We start from the raw sequence: 19,166 nt of genomic DNA, 5'->3' as shown, positions 1-19,166 counted from the left end.
TCAGGCAGGAGTCAATGTCCTGTGTGGCCTGGAAACGGTGACCTCTCCTCTCCCTTTCCACCCTCTCGCCAGGTTCCCTAGGCCTCTGCTGGAGGTGGACACAGTGCTGCAGCCCCACCCAGTCGGGTGGGCCAAGAGACAGGAATGCTGCTCAGCACAGCTGGCTGGACAGGAGAGACTGTTTATTCTCTGCTGTCGGGAACATCCCAGACAATCAGGGGGATTTGGCCGCTGGCAACCCCTGGATTTGAGGACTCCAAGAAGTCAGCTTAATCAGAGCAGGCTGATGGCCTGAGCTCTGAGAAGCCAGCAGAGGTGGAAGGGAGGGGCCACTCCTCCCTGCCCCACATTCCATGCCATGTGCCTCTGAGCTCACCTCCTGGATCTGCAGTGACAGGGCAGAAAGGTGAATGGGGCTGAACCCAGCCTTTTAATCATGCTGCCATCAGGAGAGACTTCCTACAGTCCGACTCCCAGGATCCCAGGTGCCCCCTGCTTATGAGACATGGCAGAGCTAACGGCCTTAGCCTAGGAAGGGAGGTCATTTTGCATCCCCCAGACCCGTTCCAACCTCCCTGTGCTACCAGCCCAGATCCTTTCTGCTCAGGCAGTCCCTCTAGCTTCCGCCTTGTACTTGCCTGCCTTTCTTATTATTCCAGCTCCAGAGTCAGCTTTGGCGCTGCCTCTTCCAGGCCTTCTCACCTTGGGCAAGTCACCTCTCCAGGCCTGATTCTTCTGTAAAATAAAGATTACAGTATCCATCTCACAAGGACATTTTGAAGATTAAATGAGAGAATTCTTTCAATAGGCCTACCATGCAGGAGGCACTTGATAAATGGTAGTGCCTTTCTCTCGCATTCTTTCTATTGGTGCAGACCTCACCTCTGGTATTCCTGAGGGCCAGGCCTCTCTGGTGTAGCTTATAACACGTGCCCGGTCACATCTCTACCTATTGCTGCTCCCAGATCTCAGAGTGCTTTGGGGTTCCCTAGCACTCTGTAGGAGAGTCCAAGTTGACCCAAGGAGGCATTTTGATGCCAAGGCTCTAGAAGGTCCCAGAACATGGTGGGGTTTTTTTTTGTTTTGTTTTAGGTGTTTTTTGTTTTTTGTGGGGTTTTTTGGTGTGTTTTGCCCATCTCTCATTTTGCATAGGTTTGAGTGCCTTGTCTAAGGAGGTCAGGAAAAATTCATCAATCCTGACTCATTTGTTTGGAATTCATCTTTCTATATATTTAATAAAGAGTTTATACCAAAAATAATGAAATTCCAGGATGGCAAAGAGTATCAGTTAAGGACCCCTCCTCACTGTATCTCCCACAAGTTCCAATTTAAACTCTTAAATAAAAAAGGAGTCTATTGGTTGGTTACACAGTGAAAAGTCTGGCTTTAGGCACAACCAAACTGAGTACCCAAACAACATCATCAGGATTTAGTTTCTCTTCCTCTCTTGGCTCTGCCTTCCACTGTGTTGGTGTCAGTAGGAGGCTTCCCGTAGCAGCAAGATTCAAGGCGGCAACACCAGGACCAGCCTCTCACACTGACAGAATGGGGGTGGGAGGCAAATGTCTCTTTCCCAGCAGCCCCTGCAAAAATCTTCTTATAGATTTCTTGGGGGTCACATGTTGGTATATGAACCAATCACTAAGGCCAGAGAAATGCAGCTTGCTGATTGGCTCAGGCCTGTGCCACTGCTCCCTGCCTAGGGTGTGTGGGTAGAAGGAGCAGTCACCTTTACCCAGATCCAGTGAAAATGGAAAAGAGGTTGGTTTCCCAGCAGGAAGCTGGGGTATGGTACCAGGAGGGTGAGTGAACGATGGACCACAAAAAGAACAGGTGTCTTCCAAAGGAAATCAATGGTCAAAGAACTAAGCAGATAAATACTTTTCAAGCACTCCCAAGCCCTTTAAAAATGTAATGGATGGAGCACCTGGGTGGCCCAGTTGGTTAAGTGTCCGACTTCGGCTCAGGTCATGATCTTGTGGTTCATGAGTTCGAGCCTCATGAGGGCCTCTGTGCTGACAGCTCAGAGCCTGGAGTCTGCTTCCCATCCTGTGTCTCCCTCTCTCTCTGCCCCTCCCCAGCTCACGCTCTCTCTCTGCCTCTCAAAAACAAATAAAACATTAAAAAAGTTTTTTTAAGTTTAAAAAAATATATAATTGATGTGCTAGTTTTAAATCCCTACAGATCTCTGACAGGCAATGTGTTATAGGGCCCATTTGGGATAGGCTATACTTGCCCAAGAACAGTAAACCTACATCTTTAACCAATCTGTAATCCATACTTCCCAGGAATTCGGACTGGCCTTTTCCCTTCCTGTCCACACTGGTGGGCAGCTTGACTGAACTGACCAATGTTGTGAGGGCTGGAAGGCCCTATCAGCACCGTAAGCTATTTTCACCAAGGACTTCCCTTGGCTAAATGGGCACTGAAAGAGGGTTGACTCCAGGGGCCTCAGCCTTCCCTTTCTCTCCTGACCCCCACAAGTCTCCTCTGGCCTTTGAATCTCCCCTGGTTGCTTTCTTTCTACTACCACTCTTCCCAACTCATTTCTAAATCCCATTTTCTTAGGAAAGACTTTGTCATCAGTCACTTATATGTGTGTATGAAGCGGCATCAAATCAGTAGTTTAACCTTTCTCAGGACTAGGTGCATTTTTACTCTGAGCCTTTTCAGTGAAACAAAAGGCTTTGTCCTGCCTACCCCCTACTGTTCCCAAAAGGTGGAGAGCAAATGGGACTCTGAAATCAGGCAACCAGTGTCCACAACCATCCCTGAAACCCTCGCCCATCTGCACAGCCTTGCCACTGTGTTTTTTCTTCAAGTATAATTTTGATCACCTTTGCTGACATTCAGTCATTACTCTCTGCTGTGGCAGGGAAGTTTCTTGAATCCTTTCATCCATTTATTCACTCAGCAGACTTTTCCTGAGTCTCCATCATCTTTTAGATACTGGGTATGCCAAGACAGCCCAGGCCCTGCTCCCTCTGACAGCCTGCAGTTGAATCTCAATGCTGGAAACATCACCTGCACACCAGATTTTTAACACAAGCAAAAAGCCTAGCCCAGTGGCTGGTATTCAATAGGTATTCAAAAAGTGCTGCTTCCCCTTCCCAGGGCTGCACGATGTGGAGAACACTGGAAATTTTCTAAAACCTTTTCCAGGTGGACAGGAGTGCCAACAGAAGTGGGTGGAGATGGTGGTTTCTATCTCGCTTCAGAATGTCATGATTTGTTTTGGATGTTCCAAATGTCAGGTTGGAGATCATGCAAAGAAGAGGGGCTTATTCTAACCAGATCAGGGCTAGAGGCAGCCCAGGACACTGTCTCCCTGGTACACAGCCCCAGACAGTTTGGAAACAAACAGAAACCCATCCAGAGGAGGGAGACTGACAAAAGCAAAAACAAACAAAGGCCAAGAGATGGAAAACTCACGAGGTGGGGCCGGGTGGAAAGGAGGGGAGCGAGGAGAGATGGGTGGAGGCTGTGGAGGGGGCTTAAGAAGGGTGTGTGTGTGTGTGTGTGTGTGTGTGTGTGTGTGACAGAGAGAGAGAGAGAGAGAGAGAGAGAGAGAGGAGCTGAACCCAGCTCCCCCCACCATCCCAAGAATCACCATGGCAATGGGGAGGGTGAGTGCAGCTGATTCCAGGCCAACACAAACACAAACCTCCAGGGCTTAGCAGCAGGATTGGGCTCGGATGCATGGGGCCATGTTCTAAAGAAAAAGATCTGAATTGGGCTCTTTAAGTCACAAACTCCCTACCAGCTCTGATTTTGTAAGCAATCAGTATTTAATGAAATGAATTAATCAGAAATAATAGTGAATCACATTCCTATTCCATGTTTCTCTCACATACACAGGTACATTTATCCAAAAACCCACAGAGTAAAACCCCTTCCCTTTGTGGGGAAAACTGACAGCTCATTGGATTCTTGGCACTTTCCAGAAGCAGTGACCTAACTTGTGGAAGGTCTTCTTGTCACCCCTGCCCAAATTGTCCTCACTGACAGTAGCATTAGTGACAGAGGGTTGATGGGTTTGCTTTCACAAGACCAAGGCAGCTGCAGCTCTGATGTGAGGTGGCTCCAACTGAACCATCTGGTCTCCTCTGCCATCAGTGGCCTGGTGAAGCTCTTGGCCCAGAGGGGGTGTGTCAGCAAGGAGACTGCTTCTTCTTTCTCCATGAAAAAATGTCTGCAGCATGATCCCCTTGGGCCTCCAAACTCCAGCACTCAAATTTGCCCTTTCCTGGAGATGGCTGGCCTCTGGGGTCTGTTTCAGATGTCAGGTTGGTGCTAAATAGAACTGTGAGTCTTTAGAGTTTGTCTCCTTCCCGCCTCTCCATTCCTAGCTACCCAGAGATCTCACTCTATCGCCCATTACCCTAGTCCAGGGTGGACCCATCCATAAGGCATCATAGGCACAGGGCATAGAATCCACATTACAAAAATGTTTTAATTTCCTTTAAAAGCAGAAGGAAGCATGCCTGGGTGGCTCAGTTGGTTGAGCATCTAACTCTTGATTTGGGCTCGGGTCATGATCCCAGTGTCATGGGATCAAGCCCTGTGTTGGGCTCCATGCTGAGTGTGGAGTCTGCTTGAGATTCTGTCTCTCTCTCCCTCTGCCCCTCTCCCCCACTTGCACTCTCTCTCTAAAAAAATTTTTTTTTAATTAAAAAAAGGGGTGTCTTGGTGGTTCAGTCAGTTAAGCATCCAACTTTGGCTCAGGTCATGATTTCACGGTTTCTGAGTCCGAGCCCTGCATCAGCCTCTCTGCTCTCAGCACAGAGCCCACTTCGGATCCTCTGTCCCTCCCTCTTTCTTCCCCTCTCCTGCTCGTGCTCTCTCACTCTCTCTCAAAAATAAACATTTAAAAATTAATTAAAACTAAAATTTTAAAAATCAGGAGGAAAAAACAAGCTTGTAAGTGGAAGCAAACATTTTAGTATTTAATAGTAATATATTCATCTTTATACCAACACAATCATAAAATATAATTTTAAGTATTTATTAAGGAGTCCAGGAAGGCAAAAGTGCCCATGAAAGTCATAATGTAGTCCTGACCTACTCTCTGCTCACTCATTTTGTCACATCAAAATGTACCTGTCCAATGGCTCTCCATTAGCCTAGGAGCACCTGGAGGATAGGACCATTCTTCATCCATCCTCAAGTTCCTACCATGCTCATTGTTTGCCCCATGCTCACATCAGGTATTGCATTGACTCTTTGGGGGTGGGGTGGGGGCAGAAACCTCAGGGAAAAAGAGTGGGGACTAGGTTTTAAATAAATATTGCCCGAGAATTTCTGGAAACTGCACATTTCACATCTGTGCAGTTGGACTTTGTCCGCATCCCCTGTTGCTGAATGCTACTTGAAACTGCTCCCAGCAAGTTCGCTAATGATCTCCAACTCAGTAAATCCAATGGATACTTCCCAGGTATAATCCCAACTGCTCGGCACTATTTGACACTGCTCATCAAGATTGCCTTTTTGGCTTCCATGACACTTTGCTGTCTTGGTTTCCTCCTATTTCCCTGGACATTGCTGCTAGGTGTCCTGTGCATGCTCATTTCCCTCTGTTGGGCCACTAAAAACTAATAATAGCAGCTGAAACATGTCAGCTATTTGCTCTGTGCTGAGCCCGACTGTGTCAGTTCTTTTAATCCTCAAAATAATGCTAAATCTATTCTGCAACCACCAGCCAGAATGAGCTTCCTGGAAACCAAATCTGATCATATCATTTCCATGCTTAAAACCTAATGGCGCTCCCTGGCCCACAGCTTTGAGGGTCTTGCATGATCTGGCCCGTGCCCACCTCTTCCGCCCCATTTCTCACCACAGCCTCTTCCTTTATGACCTTCCTGCTTTTAACTCCTCCAGCAAGAACTCTAGGTCCTTACATGTGCTTTTCCCAGTGCCTGAAACACTCTCCCTCCACTTGTTGGCCTGATACTGGTGGTTCTTTCGGGCTTCAGTTAAATATCACCTTTTCTAGGAGCCCAGGGGTGCTGCAGAGGATGGTGGTTGTGAGATTAACACTGAAACCTGCCATGTGCAGCTCCCAGCTCTGTGCTGCTTCCCAGCCACATAGCTTTGAGCAAGCTACAAAATTCTCTGGCACTTCCGTTTCTTATCTGTTGTCAGGATTAAATAGATCAGGGGCACCTGGGTGGCTCAGTCAGTTAAGTGTCTGACTCTGGATCTCAGCTCAGGTCTTGATCTCAGGGTTGTGAGTTCAAGTCTTGAGTTGGGCTCCACACTGGGTGTGAAGCCTACTAAAAAAAAACAGAGAAAGGTAGAAAAAAAAAAAAGAAAAGAAAAAAAGAAATTTGCACACGTAGGTGCTTTGCAGGTGTACATGTGTCACTTCCGTATTTTCTGACCCCAGACTATGTTAAGACTTCTTGCCAAGTATTTTCCAAAACTCCTTTATAATCCAACCCCACTCCTGAGAATGTCCAGCTCCCGACCTTGCCAGACTGGCAGCTCCAGGAGGGCAGGGACACTTTTACCTTGATCCTGCTCCTATTTCTAGTGCCTGGCACAAGGTAGGTGCTCATATTTGTTAAATCAATGACTAGCAATCTAATACCTACTAGATATCCAGGTGATATATGGTGTCCAGAAAACTGCTACCTTGAACAAAGGAAGAGAGGATAAGATTTTTAGCAACAAGGCATACATGGCAGACTCCCGCTGAGACTGAAAGCAGTCACAAAGGCCACTTGGTAATTAGGAAAATACCTTTATTATCTCTGAAATCTTCCAATATTCAATGTAAAAACCATGATAGTGGCTTGTTCACAACTTCACAGATTATAGAAAAATGACTTTCTACCTTCTTTACAGAGATCTACCCCTCAAATCAGATGGGGTTCCATGATGGCTGAAACAGGGCAGGAAGGAAGGACAGAGAACGCAGCAAGGAGATCTGCAGCTCCCTGAGCAGCCAGAGGCTTCCTCCCCACTTTTAAAGCCCAGGTTGGGTCCCGACGACCTGTGGGCCCTCCAAGGGAGGCTCAGTCCATGCACACTGGCGGCAGACTGAGGCAGGCCTGTGTCCTGAGGTCCTGCAGCGTGGCACTTGTGGCTGGGAGGCCACAATCAAGGCAGCTTCGTGAGAACAAGAACAGGTGGCAGGCCTGCAACTCAAATCCCTTTCTCTAACACATGGCCAGGAAAGAGACTATGGGCACTGACCAAAGAGTGCTCTCGAAATCTTCTCCTTTTTTTTAAATTTTTTTTTTCAACGTTTTTTTATTTTATTTTTGGGACAGAGAGAGACAGAGCATGAACGGGGGAGGGGCAGAGAGAGAGGGAGACACAGAATCGGAAACAGGCTCCAGGCTCTGAGCCATCAGCCCAGAGCCTGACGCGGGGCTCGAACTCACGGACCGCGAGATCGTGACCTGGCTGAAGTCGGACGCTTAACCGACTGCGCCACCCAGGCGCCCCGAAATCTTCTCCTTTTACTCAGCTCCCAAAGATGAATTTGTCAAATAGCTACTTAAAAAAGCAAAACAAAACAGAAAACAAACATGTGTTTCCATTTCAACTACAATCAGCAGTTGGTAATTTTTAGAAAAAGACTTGAGTTGCTGTTAAATTTGTCTTTTTTATCAGGTCTCTGGCTCCTTCCTTGCTCGTCCATGGTTGGGGCAGGGGGGTTACAGCTGTAGCAGAAGGCTGTTTGTTGATCTGAGAAAACTGTGAAAAGGTTTTGCACTCACATACAAAGGCTGATGGAATTCAAAACGATCCCACCAATTTTTATGAGAAACATGACTGTTCCTCTTGGGTGTCTCAGGTCAAAACAAGGCAACCGCCTAGTGATTTATAGTCCCCACTACACATATTCTGCCTTCCAGAAGGCATTAGAGAAAGGGCCAACGTCTGCCAGGAGTGACTGTAAACACCCCACTGAGAGCTTGGACACTTTGTTTTTAAATGCAGCAGGACTTTTTCCTTTGGTCCTGGCAGAAAAACCAACTCCCTAGGACTGTTTAGGAAGGAGCAGACAGGAGGACTCCCCTGAAGCCCCAGAGCGAGAGACTTGTGGTCCCCACTGAGCGGAGTGTGGCTCAGAGCATCATCAAAGGCAATCAATACATTTATGGCATATGAAAATTGTCCTGTGGTCCCCAACTGGCCCCCAGACTCCACCTGGTTGGACGCGGCGCATGGGAGGTACAGAACAGGTTGTCATAAGGCACATGGTCAAGGTGGCCCCCACACCAGAGAGATTATCTCTTTGCACGATTCCAGAAGTGTTGGAAAGCTGAGGAGTTGATGGCACTCACAATGAGCAGCAGCAGCAGATACAGGGATATCATGACCGTAAACCAATGGCTGGAAAACCAGGACAGCTGGCTTGAAGCCCTGCTTAAGGGGGGGAAAAAGTGATGTTGGCAAGAAGAGAAAAACATTTTTTTTTAAGTGTATGCAACAACTTCTGGCTCAAAGATGATGAAATGATGAATCTCATCCTCTGGGTGAGCCATGAAACGAAGCTTCGTGCATGCTCCTTCGCTCAAAAAAATCTGGGGCTATTTGCCCTGGCACCGACACATCTTTCACCAGAACATCTTCTAAATGTACAAAGACAGCTATGCAATGAGCTCATCCTGATCTTCTCTTTCATAGCTCCTCTGGTGCCTTTTGTGACCCATCTTTTCTTAGGCAAGACTTTGGTATCTAGAAGAATGACTGTGCTCAGGGTGTCTGCCCAGATGGCAGCAGGTGGCAGGTAATTTAGCAGAAATATTTTCACTTTTAGACATGTACAGATATCAGTCCGAGCTGGGGAAATCCTCTCTGGCCCACTGGGAGATGATCTAAACCGTCCAAGTGTGTACTGAAGAGACACTCCAGGGAGAAGTGGGAAAGGAATGGAATTTTCAAGTAGAAAAAGCCAGATGACTTTAAACCAGAGGATAATGTTCCTCAGACTCAGGAACCCTATGCAAATCTCCCCAATGTGGGGGATGGAGTGAGGATTTTACTGGTTTATGAAATCTTGAAGCATGGAAACACTGGTGTATACAGCCAGGAGTGGGGAGGATTACAAGTGACCCCCTTAGCTGCTCATCTGCTGCTCGTCCCCATCAGAAGCTCTGCCAGAGACCCCAACAATGTGACAGGATCTCAAAGTGACCATCGATCCCGGGGAACCCTGCCACCCACCATCACACTGCTGAGATGGGATGTGGAATCCACCACGGTTCTGAGGAGCTGACAGGTCTTGTCTGCTGTTGAGTCCAACACCCTCATCTTGGACATAAAGATGAAGCATCTCAGGTCCAGAGAGCAGCAGTCACCGCAGGAAGTGACCAAGCAGAGTGGCACATATTCCCAGTCAGCACCCAGGCACCACCCTGCCTCTTGGCTTAACCTAAATCAGTGCATTTCCGACTACAATCAGGAGCCTGGGTGGCTAAGGGGCCTCATGGTCTGGAGCAGCCAATTTGGCTTCGTTCGGTCCCTCATGTTATTTGTATTTACAAATCTCTCTGTCTTCTTCACTAGAACACACTCCTCTCAGGGCCAGGACCGCATCTTATTCCACCTGTCTTCCTCACCCCTCACCGTGTGCAGCACAGTGTTTTATATATTTTACACATAGCTGAGGTCTAAGGCTGGGGGCAAGGGATGCTGATAACTAGGGACACAATACTCTCAGCATTTAGATGTTCTCCTGGACCTCTAGCAGGGCCCGTCCTCCTTACCTCTTGGGCTGCTTCTGGGAGTACACCAGCAGGTACTTCACTCGCAGGAGCTGGTTATTGGTGACCACAAAGTACTTTGGAGGGATGTCTCCACCTTCACTATGTTTGATTCTTGCTCTCCTGCGATCTATCTCCTTAGAATCTGAATAAGGAGAATAAAGTACAACTTCACCGGGGGGAAATACAATAATAAAAAAAGCAAATTACAAATAGAAGTAAGTCAAGCCTCCTGGTCATGAGGGTGGGGAAGCCCCAGCAGGGTGAGGAATGGCCTCAGCTGTATATGTGCTGTATGTGAAGCAGCACTAAAATACAGGAGAATCTGACAAGCTGGACGAGGGGAAAAAGGAACAGGAAGATAAAAGGGAGACAAGGGGGGAAAAAACCTGCATTGGACAAGCAGAGGGAAGAAGCAGACTGATGACCATAACAAAAAAATTATCTGGGCCTAGGTACAGGGCTTGACCCAAAACAAGTCTCTTAGGCATTTTAAATTAATCATTCCGGATTTTTGAGCTTCTTAGAACTCTTATGTTCCACCCTTTGTACCAAGATTTGTTTAAAAAACAAAACAAAACAAAAAAACCCTAAAACTTTCCTTTTAATAATATGATGAAGCTTTATAAAAACAAACAAACAAAGCCAAAGCTGTGTGCAACAGTAGACTCTTCAAGGTTTTGTTTTGATGTTGATGTCACAGTTTGCTAACTTCCTAAGAATTATAAATGCAAATATTCATGCTGCCTGGTGTGGAAGGGTAGTGTCAGACACGGGCCATTCCTCAGGATTCCAGTTGTTTTACATTAGAGGCCAGGAACAGACAGTTTCCTCAATTCTCCTTTTCTCAGTGGAACCAACAGGCCAGTTCTGGAGACTAGAATAACAGTTCTGCTACTCTTCTGCCTTTGCGGGCAAAACAGCAGGGTGCAGGGGCGCCTGGGTGGCGCAGTCGGTTAAGCGTCCGACTTTAGCCAGGTCACAATCTCGCGGTCTGTGAGTTCGAGCCCCGCGTCAGGCTCTGGGCTGATGGCTCAGAGCCTGGAGCCTGTTTCCGATTCTGTGTCTCCTTCTCTCTCTGCCCCTCCCCCGTTCATGCTCTGTCTCTCTCTGTCCCAAAAATAAATAAACGTTGAAAAAAAAAAAATTTAAAACAAAACAAAACAACAAAAAAAAAAAACAGCAGGGTGCACAAGGCACAGACTCTAAGAGACATATCGGAGGAGTGGACTGAGCTCTAGCTAGTCATCCACTCCCCCAGAGAGTCCAGGATTTACTCTCTGTGGCCTCAGTTGCCTCTCACATCCTCTGGGGGCTCAGGACACACCAGAGTAGCCTGGAGGACAGGGTCTGGATCCACGTCTTTAGCTTCAGTTTAGTGAATACCTACTGAAATGTCAAGTAGGTTTCAGGCTCTCTGCAGGTATCAGGTGCCCAAGAGTGACTAAAACTCACTTTCTGCCTTCAAGGAGCCCACACTCTGGCCTCACATGCTCCCTTTTATCCGTCAAATCTCACTTCCTCCTGGGGCACCTGGGTGGCTCAGTTGGTTAAGTGTCTGACTTTAGCTCAGGTCATGATCTTGCCGTTCGTGGGTTCAAGCCCTGTGTCAGGCTCTGTGCTGACAGCTCAGAGCCTAGAGCCTGCTTCAGATTCTGTGTCTCCCTCTCTCTCTGCCCTTCCCCCCTCTCTCTCAAAAATAAATAAACATTAAAAAAAATCTTACCTCTCCCCAAAGTTTCCCCTGAGTACTTGGACCTACTATGTTTGATTGCACCTTCCTGTGAGCTGCCCTTGTGGACCTCATCAGCCTCCTCACATGGCACTCTGTGCCCACCACCTTGTAGTAAGTGCTCAATCCCCAAGGAGACTGTTCACTCCTTGAAGGCAAGCCCCTGTCCCACATTGCTTTGGACCCAGCCCATCCCTCTGCATGCAATGGGTGCTCCACCCAATAGATGGGTCAACGACAAGAGCCTACACACTCAGAGGCCTGCAGCCTAGGTCCAGGCCAAGTCCTCACTCACCCTTCTTCTTCATTTGGCACTTGACATCTGGATGATCAATGACTTCACACACAGCCACACAGCTGAGGATGGGGCCAAGAAGGCTGCGCTGCCATCCAAGGCCATGGGGGCTATAAATGAGGGCCAGGCTCAAGTCACTGGTGAGGTAGGTCCCTTCCCCAAACAAGGATGTCTGGAATGGCAGAGGTCAACAGAAAAGAAACAAGGCTGGGTGAATGTAAAATTGGCACAGCAAGCTGACACAGGTCATTATTCAACAGAGTTGTAAATACAAAATTCTCAAGCCTCTTTATCCCCAGTAAAAGGCATATAATATCAAATTATTCTATGACATCATCACAGAGTTACTAGTAAACCCATTCCTATCTGATGACAGTTTAACTAACTGTGGATGTGCCCACCTAGCCTAGAAAACTAGCAGTTCCTATGGTCAAGGTTGAGTGAGAAAAACATAGGTATAAGAGTCCAAACAGACCTGAGTTTGAATCCTGACTATACCTCCAACAAGCTGGCAAGTTACATAAACTCTCTCGGTCTCAGTTTCTACATCTGTAAAATGGTGATGTTAGTATCTCCTCTATGAGGTTGAGGATGATTCAATGAGATAATGTACATAAAGCATTGAGCAGGACACCTGACACATCGGAGGGGTGGGCATTTATATTATAATGTATTAGCAATTCCTGTTACGTGAATGCATTTAGCATGGTTACACCAATGGCCTTGCGGAAGCAAAGTCACACACTTATGCACAGCGAGGGGGATCACACCTGAGGATGGAAGTAATCTAAGTTGCTACTTGAAAAAGAAATGAAACTCTCAGACAAGAAACTGTAACCAAATAGGGCAGGCCTATATTAGGGACATGGTAAGTTTTACTCTGTGTTGGTGTCAACCAAGGAGATGTCCAAAATCTAGGAGGCAGGTCCCTAGTGGTAGGTGCTAACTTGATGTCCTCCATGAAGGAGCATGTCAGATGAGAGGGAATGATATCAGGAGACATACCTACAAGTTGAGACTACAGCAGGCAGAGCAGACACATCTTTTGCCCACGGTAGACCATGGCCAAGGGTCTATAATCAACCATGATGGCCAGCATAAAAATATCAATCATGGCACTCATTCATACTGACTCAGAATCCTTCTCAACACAACATTTCAGGTAGCTGTTATCAATGGATGGAATTTGAAATTCAACTTGAAATTCAATTGCTATCTTTTGGCTGCAGTATTAGGATCTGTTAAGTGAACTCAAACTGCTCTCTGAACAGCCTATGCTTGGGAACTGAGAAATGTCCTATTCAGTGGCACCGGGCTTCTACAATTCTAAGCTGGTTAGGTGAAGCTTAGGGGAAATGAAACAAGCCTTTGCTTTACCTTTGGGAAGCCCCTTGCCAAGTTAGGCAGTGTCCCCATGTCTCAAAAGCTGACACAGACCTTCTCCAAGGACCCTGGGTGTTGTCTGATCTGACTCTACACCCATTCTAAGCTATAGCTGCCATATATACACAGACTAGACTCCATAGACTCAAGAGCCTTGAGCGAGACTGCTGTAAGCAGAGGCGCACCAGAGTGGGAAAGCTGGGGTATCTGTACCAAGAAAACAATCTCACAGCTTCAACTGGCAAGTAGGCTCCCTCAAGCAAGCCCCTCACTGAAAACCCAGACAGAAGCAGCCAAAAGAGCATCCGCTTTACCAAAGGACTCCGACAAGATGTCTCTAAGCAGCAAACTCCCTGGACACTGAAGAGAAGGTCTGGTGTAATCTTCAGGCAACTCCTCCAAGGCCAGTTATGCTGTGAAGCAGAGACCCCCCCAGATTCCAGTAGCCTGGCCATAATAATAGGCTGAGAGCCAGTATAAACAGGCCTGTCATCGTACAAAAAACCCAACTGCACACTAATCAGCTACAGCAGTGTTGGAAGTCTCTCTAGCCTCAGGGCTGCATCAGCCACAACGGAGCCCATGGCCATGGAGCCAACCCCTCAGACGAGGCAGATGTTGGCATGACTAGGGAAAGGCTGCAGCCCTGCCACTAGCCTAGATTCCGTCTCCATCCACCTATAAAAGCAGTCATTGCTTTCTTAGAGTCTAGTAACGGGAAGAACCCTTTGCATATATGAACTATTTGAATCCTCTCAGCACACGAGACTGTGGGTGATAACGTCCTATTTTACAGATGAGGACACTGAGGCTCAGAGAGGTTAAGTAATTTCCCAGGACACAGAGTGGCTAAGGTGGTCTTTCTGGCTCCTAAATGTACTTGTCTTCCTATACCTTACTAAGAGCCAAAATAAATGCCAGCAGAGAAGGGTGAGTGACACTGTTTTGACTCCAAAAAAAAGGGAGGAAAGGACCTCTCCTTGGAGCATCCCTCAATATTTCTAAGGACTGATTCTGTTGGACTGTCCCCTAGGCAAGTGCTTCTCAAACTTCAGACAAATCACCTGGTGAGCTTGTTAAAGTCATCTCTGATCAGGTGGTCTGGGGTCTGCCTGAGATGTTGTATGTCCAACAAGCTCTTGGGTGATGTGGCGCAGCTGGGCGAGGGACCATGCTGAACAGGGAGGGTTGGCGACATACTGGGATTACCTGGCTTTTATTTATTTTTTTCATGTTTATTTATTTATTTTGAGAGACAGAGCACGAGAAAGGGAGGGGCATAGAGGGAAAGAGAATCCCAAGCAGGGTCCATGCTGTCAGCACAGAACATGATGAAGGGCTTGATCTCATGAGCTGTGAGATCATGACCTGAGCTGAAATCAAGAGCTGGATGCTTCACTGACTGAGCCACAGGTGCCCCGTGGGATCCCCTGGCTTTTAAAGCATACTGTTATCTGGGCCCCACACCAGAGATTCTGACTGAATTCTTCTGGGATACAGCCAAGCATTGGGATTTTTTAAAAGCTTCCCAAGTGATTCTAAATGGGCAGCCAAGGTTGGGAACCATCTTTAAATCCATAGTTCTTAAACTGTAATCAGTACAGGAATCACACAGAGATCTTGTTAAAATGCAGGTTCTAATTCAGAAGGTCTAGGGTGGGCTCAAGATTCTGCATTTTCACAGGCTCCCAGGTGCTGGTCTGCAGACCACACCTGAGTGTGGCCTCAGTGAACCTATCCCCCCCAGCCTCCCCCAGGCAACTCCCCAGTGTTCTGACCCTCATGTCATTAGGCTTAGGCCCCACCTTGTTCAGGTGGCAATGCAGCCCATTGTGGATGATGGAATGGAAGTTTTCGAGGCGACTCCCGTGGAAGGCGTAGATTAGGTCTCGTTCTCCTTTGGTCTCATAAAATTTGGCGTTCGCTGGGTTGGAGTACTCAATTTCAAACAGGAAGTCCGGCACGGGGACAGGCGTGTGAGGGGCACCGGTCAGCTTTTGGATCTTTTCGAACTTGAAAACATGTAGGAAGTCGCAATTTTATTGGGGAAGCTGTTAAGTTGTGCTGCCAAAATGGCCTCCTAAAGCTTTGGGCTTAATTCCTATGGGGTCTGCTCATGAGAACTAGTTTCATGAGAATAAAGATAACAATTTATAAATAAGCTTAGAGCTTCTAGTTCAAGATTACTTTCCTATCATAATGTTTTTCCCCACACTAGGCCAAGAAGCACAAACTGCTCCCTTGAACTAGACACCACCCCTAGTTTTCATAACACTGTCACATCCCTTTCCTGCACTCTGTCTTTACAATAGTCTCAGGAGGTAGAAAGGTGTGATCAGTTGCAAAAATGGCCACAACCTTTCCACTCATCCTTGTCTATCACCCCTCTGTAATGTGAGTCTGCAGGTAGAATTCCCGGACTCCATCAAGATGTGGCACCTCTGTGCCACCTTGAATCTGGGCTTGGCCATGTGACTTGCTTTGACCAATGGGACCCTGGCAAATATATAGCAAACAGACTTTGAAAGGGCTCGCCCTTAACCATCTGCTGCTGGGAACGCTTCACTGCCATGTGAATGAGCCCTGCTAGCCTTCAGGAGGGTGACAGTCTCGCAGAGGAGGGCCCCAACCACAGCAGCCACCCCAGCGGAAGATACCAACTGAAGACTGAGACACTAGATCATCCTGCCCCACCCAGAAGAACAATCCAACTCACTCACAGAATCATGAGAAACAATCAAGGTTGTTTTAATCAAGGTTTTTGGAATGATTTGTCATGCCACAAAACCTATTGATACAGAAGAGTGAGCTCTTCCTAAAAGGCAATAATCCTTTTCAAGGCAGAGATGACATCTTTTCAGTGATTTCTAAACAGTAAGTCATAGACCAAAGCCAATCTGTGGCAAAGTTTTCTCTGGGTTGTGTTTAAATGAGAAAAATAAGGACAATGTAACAGATACATTTATACTGCTGTAAGGTTGCCATCCTTTCTTTGGAAGAATTGTCCTTTTTTTGAGAACATCCTCCTTTTTTATATTAAAACATCCTTTTATAAAGTGATGATACATGGCAGCCTCACGTCCTTACTTGGACATGATAAAAGGCTGAAAACCCTCACTCCATATGGCGCCAACACTCCATATTTTAATGGAACTTAACTGGTCCATAATGAAAAGTGAAGGAGTCACACTGCCTTATCTACTTTACCTACAGCAGCCAACATCTAGCAGGTGCTTAATACCCACATGAAGAATGAATAAATCTAAATTTAGCAGATGACAAAAGTGAAACCCAGGGATCATCTAGCAGTTAGCAACCCAGCCTGGACTTGAATAGGGATCTCCTGACTCCCACTGTGGGGCTCTGTGTGTTATTTACCATTTACCAACAGAGATGGACATCCCTAGACACCAGAATCCAAGGTACCAAATTCTATGCCACTTAAAGAGGATTTCTGTCTTGAGCAGGAGCTTGTAAAATTAAATGTTCTTAAAATAAAATTAAGTAAAGACCAGTACAGATAAACCCCTGCTGCTGCTCAGAGAAAAGAGCACCAGATCAGGGATCTGCCTTCCTACACTCAGGTCCCTGCCATCCCAGCCTGTCCCTGGGAGATCCTGGCCAGGCAAGGGAAACCGAATTACAGAATGTCTGATCTGTGCCAGAAACTGTACTGGGGGTGGCATACATTCTATCATAGCTCCCCTCTGAGTTAGCTATTAATATTCACAATTTATAAATAGGGAAAAGGAGACTCAATAATGGATGGAAGTGGGATTTGATCCCAGAGCCTAAAGTTTTCCATTACTTCTGGTTCTGCCTCTCTGTTTCCTAACAACTGGATGAGGCCAATGTTTCTTAAGGTGTGGTCAAGGGTGCACCCTTACTGGATTTACCTGGGGTGCTTGTGATACCCAACATTTACTGAGCCCTTAGCAGAATGCCTTAAGGCATTCTTCTAAATGTGAAAAGTCATTCAATTCTCACAGCTAGTTCCCTGTGGAAGTATACTATTATTGTTCCCATTTTATAGATGAGGAAACTGAGTTAATGAAATGCACCCAGTAACCTGCACCAGGTTCACAGTAAGAGGGGGGAACACAGGTTTGCACTGCCAGTGTGCAAGTTCCTGAGACCACTGCAGACACAGAATCAGCATCTCTCAGGGCAAGGTCCAGGAATCTGCATTTTCAACAAGCTTCCCAGGCCATTCTGGTGCACAAGGAGGTCCCAGAGCCCTTTAGCTCTAGGAATGTGCTGTCCTACAGACCAAAGTCTCACCTCTGACTTCCCTGCACTGTGGATTGTCAGGACCTTTGAGGATAAAATCCAGCTCACCAGATCCCTGGCACGTTTGTCTTTGTCTCCGGAGGACTGGAGAAGTTCTTTCAGGTTGGGTAGCTTGCTGGCATCTGCAAGCTGAAGAGAGGAAAAATCTCCATTAGCAAGGATCTGGAACCAAATGATAACTAGGGGGCCCTCTGGTGGTAAAGCATAGAATTGCACTCCTTTCATGTTTCAAGGAATTTAAGAAGAAAGGTACAGGTGTGGATTCCTTTTCCAAATACCAAACTCTAAAAGCTCTGAACCCTGAAACATTGTTTTGTAACTCATTTGCTATAAAACCTGACCTGAGATGATGTGAGGTTCACTAGTCTTTATTTTTAAAATCTTTTTTTAAAGATTTTTTTAAAATCTTTGTTTTAATAGACAGAGTTTATTTATTTTAATAGACAGAGCGTGAGCATGGAGGGGCAGAGAGAGGACACAGAATCCAAAGCAGGCTCCAGGCTCCAGGCTCTGAGCTGTCAGCACAGAGCCCGATGCAGGACTCGAACCAATGAACCGCGAGATCACGACCTAAGCCGAAGTCGAACACTTAACCTACTGAGCCACCCAGGTGCCCTTAATCTGTACTTATCCCACTTCCTATTTCTATTGATGTGATACATTTTGCTGCAGGAATATCAATGTCTGATTATGGAATACCACCTTGCTGGAGGAGTCACCAAATACATGGTATATACAAGTGTGGATAAAGGGCTATCAAGGCCTTTTCCCTTCAGCATCAGTTAACCTCCCGTCAACCTGTCTCCCAGAGACCAGATGGAAGTAGTATGTCAACTACATACATAACCAGGCAACACTCCTTATGGTAAAAATGACCCAGGATGGTAAACTGGACCTGGACTGGAAGAAACTATGAGTGGGCAATCCACGGCTTTGGGTTTCCCTGAGTGTGGTGACTTTTTGTGAGGACTCTGGCAGCTGTGTCTATGGTGTTCTTACAAGAGAGCTCAGCCCCTGTGGAACATGGAGCTTCATTTAGGTAGGCACTCCCCCACCCCCCTCCTTACACCTCAGCTGTCACTCTCAGGAGGCAAAGACAAGCTCCTGGACCTCTGCGTGGGCTGCTATGGGGACTTAAGCAAGAACAGAATGCCGACGCTGCCCTGCAGCGAGTGTCATTGTGTCCAACAACCGTCCTGTTTAGGCTGGTGCCCCATGTGAACAGAGTCAGGAAGTTTAGTTGTGTGGGTGCAACACATTATTACCTTTGTAAAATTGGGCAGAATCTCAATTGAGAAACACATCTGATGCCAGGATTTCTTATAAGGGACAGGGGACCTGGATTTACAGAAAGCTACAAAGTTCTATGGCTTTTGCTCAGAAATAACAGCTCACTAGGAGCCAAATCTCTCCAGCATGGCATTTAAAACACTACAGACTAATGTTGAGTGAACATAGCTTGGGTTGTACCACCTCCAAGCTTTGCTCATTCAGTTCCCTGGGATGCTCCTTCCTCCACCTCTACTAACCCGGGAACCCCTCTCTCCTCTAAACCCAAAACTCCTCAGTCCCAATAATCCCTCCCCTGTATGGCTAAGACTCCTGGAGGCCGAGGACTATCTTGTGTTTTCCTTGTGCTTTCTTTCTTTTTTTTTTTTTTTAATATTTATTTATTTTTGACAGAGAAAGAGAGAGAGACAGAGCATAAGTGGGGGAGGGGCAGAGAGAGAGAGGGAGACATAGAATC

The 19,166-nt window shown here is 46.7% G+C and overlaps 1 protein-coding gene across 4 annotated transcripts in view; it reads right to left on the bottom strand.

Annotated features, from left to right (window-relative positions):
- Nucleotides 1-342: 342 nt before the first annotated feature.
- PARP16 (poly(ADP-ribose) polymerase family member 16) overlaps nucleotides 343-19,166 on the bottom strand; it is a 29,283-nt gene continuing 10,459 nt past the window's right edge. The window contains exons 2-6 of one of the 4 annotated variants that reach the window (XM_047074943.1): nucleotides 17,411-17,548; nucleotides 14,935-15,141; nucleotides 11,747-11,918; nucleotides 9,723-9,864; nucleotides 343-735 (exon numbers count right to left, since the gene is read on the bottom strand). In XM_047074943.1, the coding sequence (XP_046930899.1) occupies nucleotides 699-735; nucleotides 9,723-9,864; nucleotides 11,747-11,918; nucleotides 14,935-15,141; nucleotides 17,411-17,548 (696 nt within the window). In that variant the 3' untranslated portion in view covers nucleotides 343-698. Of the gene's footprint in view, nucleotides 736-7,818; nucleotides 8,380-9,722; nucleotides 9,865-11,746; nucleotides 11,919-14,934; nucleotides 15,142-17,410; nucleotides 17,549-19,166 lie in introns of those variants that run through there. The other 3 variants (XM_047074940.1, XM_047074941.1, XM_047074942.1) reach the window with 3 other exon arrangements.

This window comes from Lynx rufus, unplaced genomic scaffold (assembly GCF_022079265.1).
Source record: "Lynx rufus isolate CCGP_SWC_20201006 ecotype Redwood Valley unplaced genomic scaffold, mLynRuf1.p SCAF_13, whole genome shotgun sequence".
Taxonomy (NCBI): domain Eukaryota; kingdom Metazoa; phylum Chordata; class Mammalia; order Carnivora; family Felidae; genus Lynx; species Lynx rufus.
This window is presented reverse-complemented; position numbering and strand designations above follow the sequence as displayed.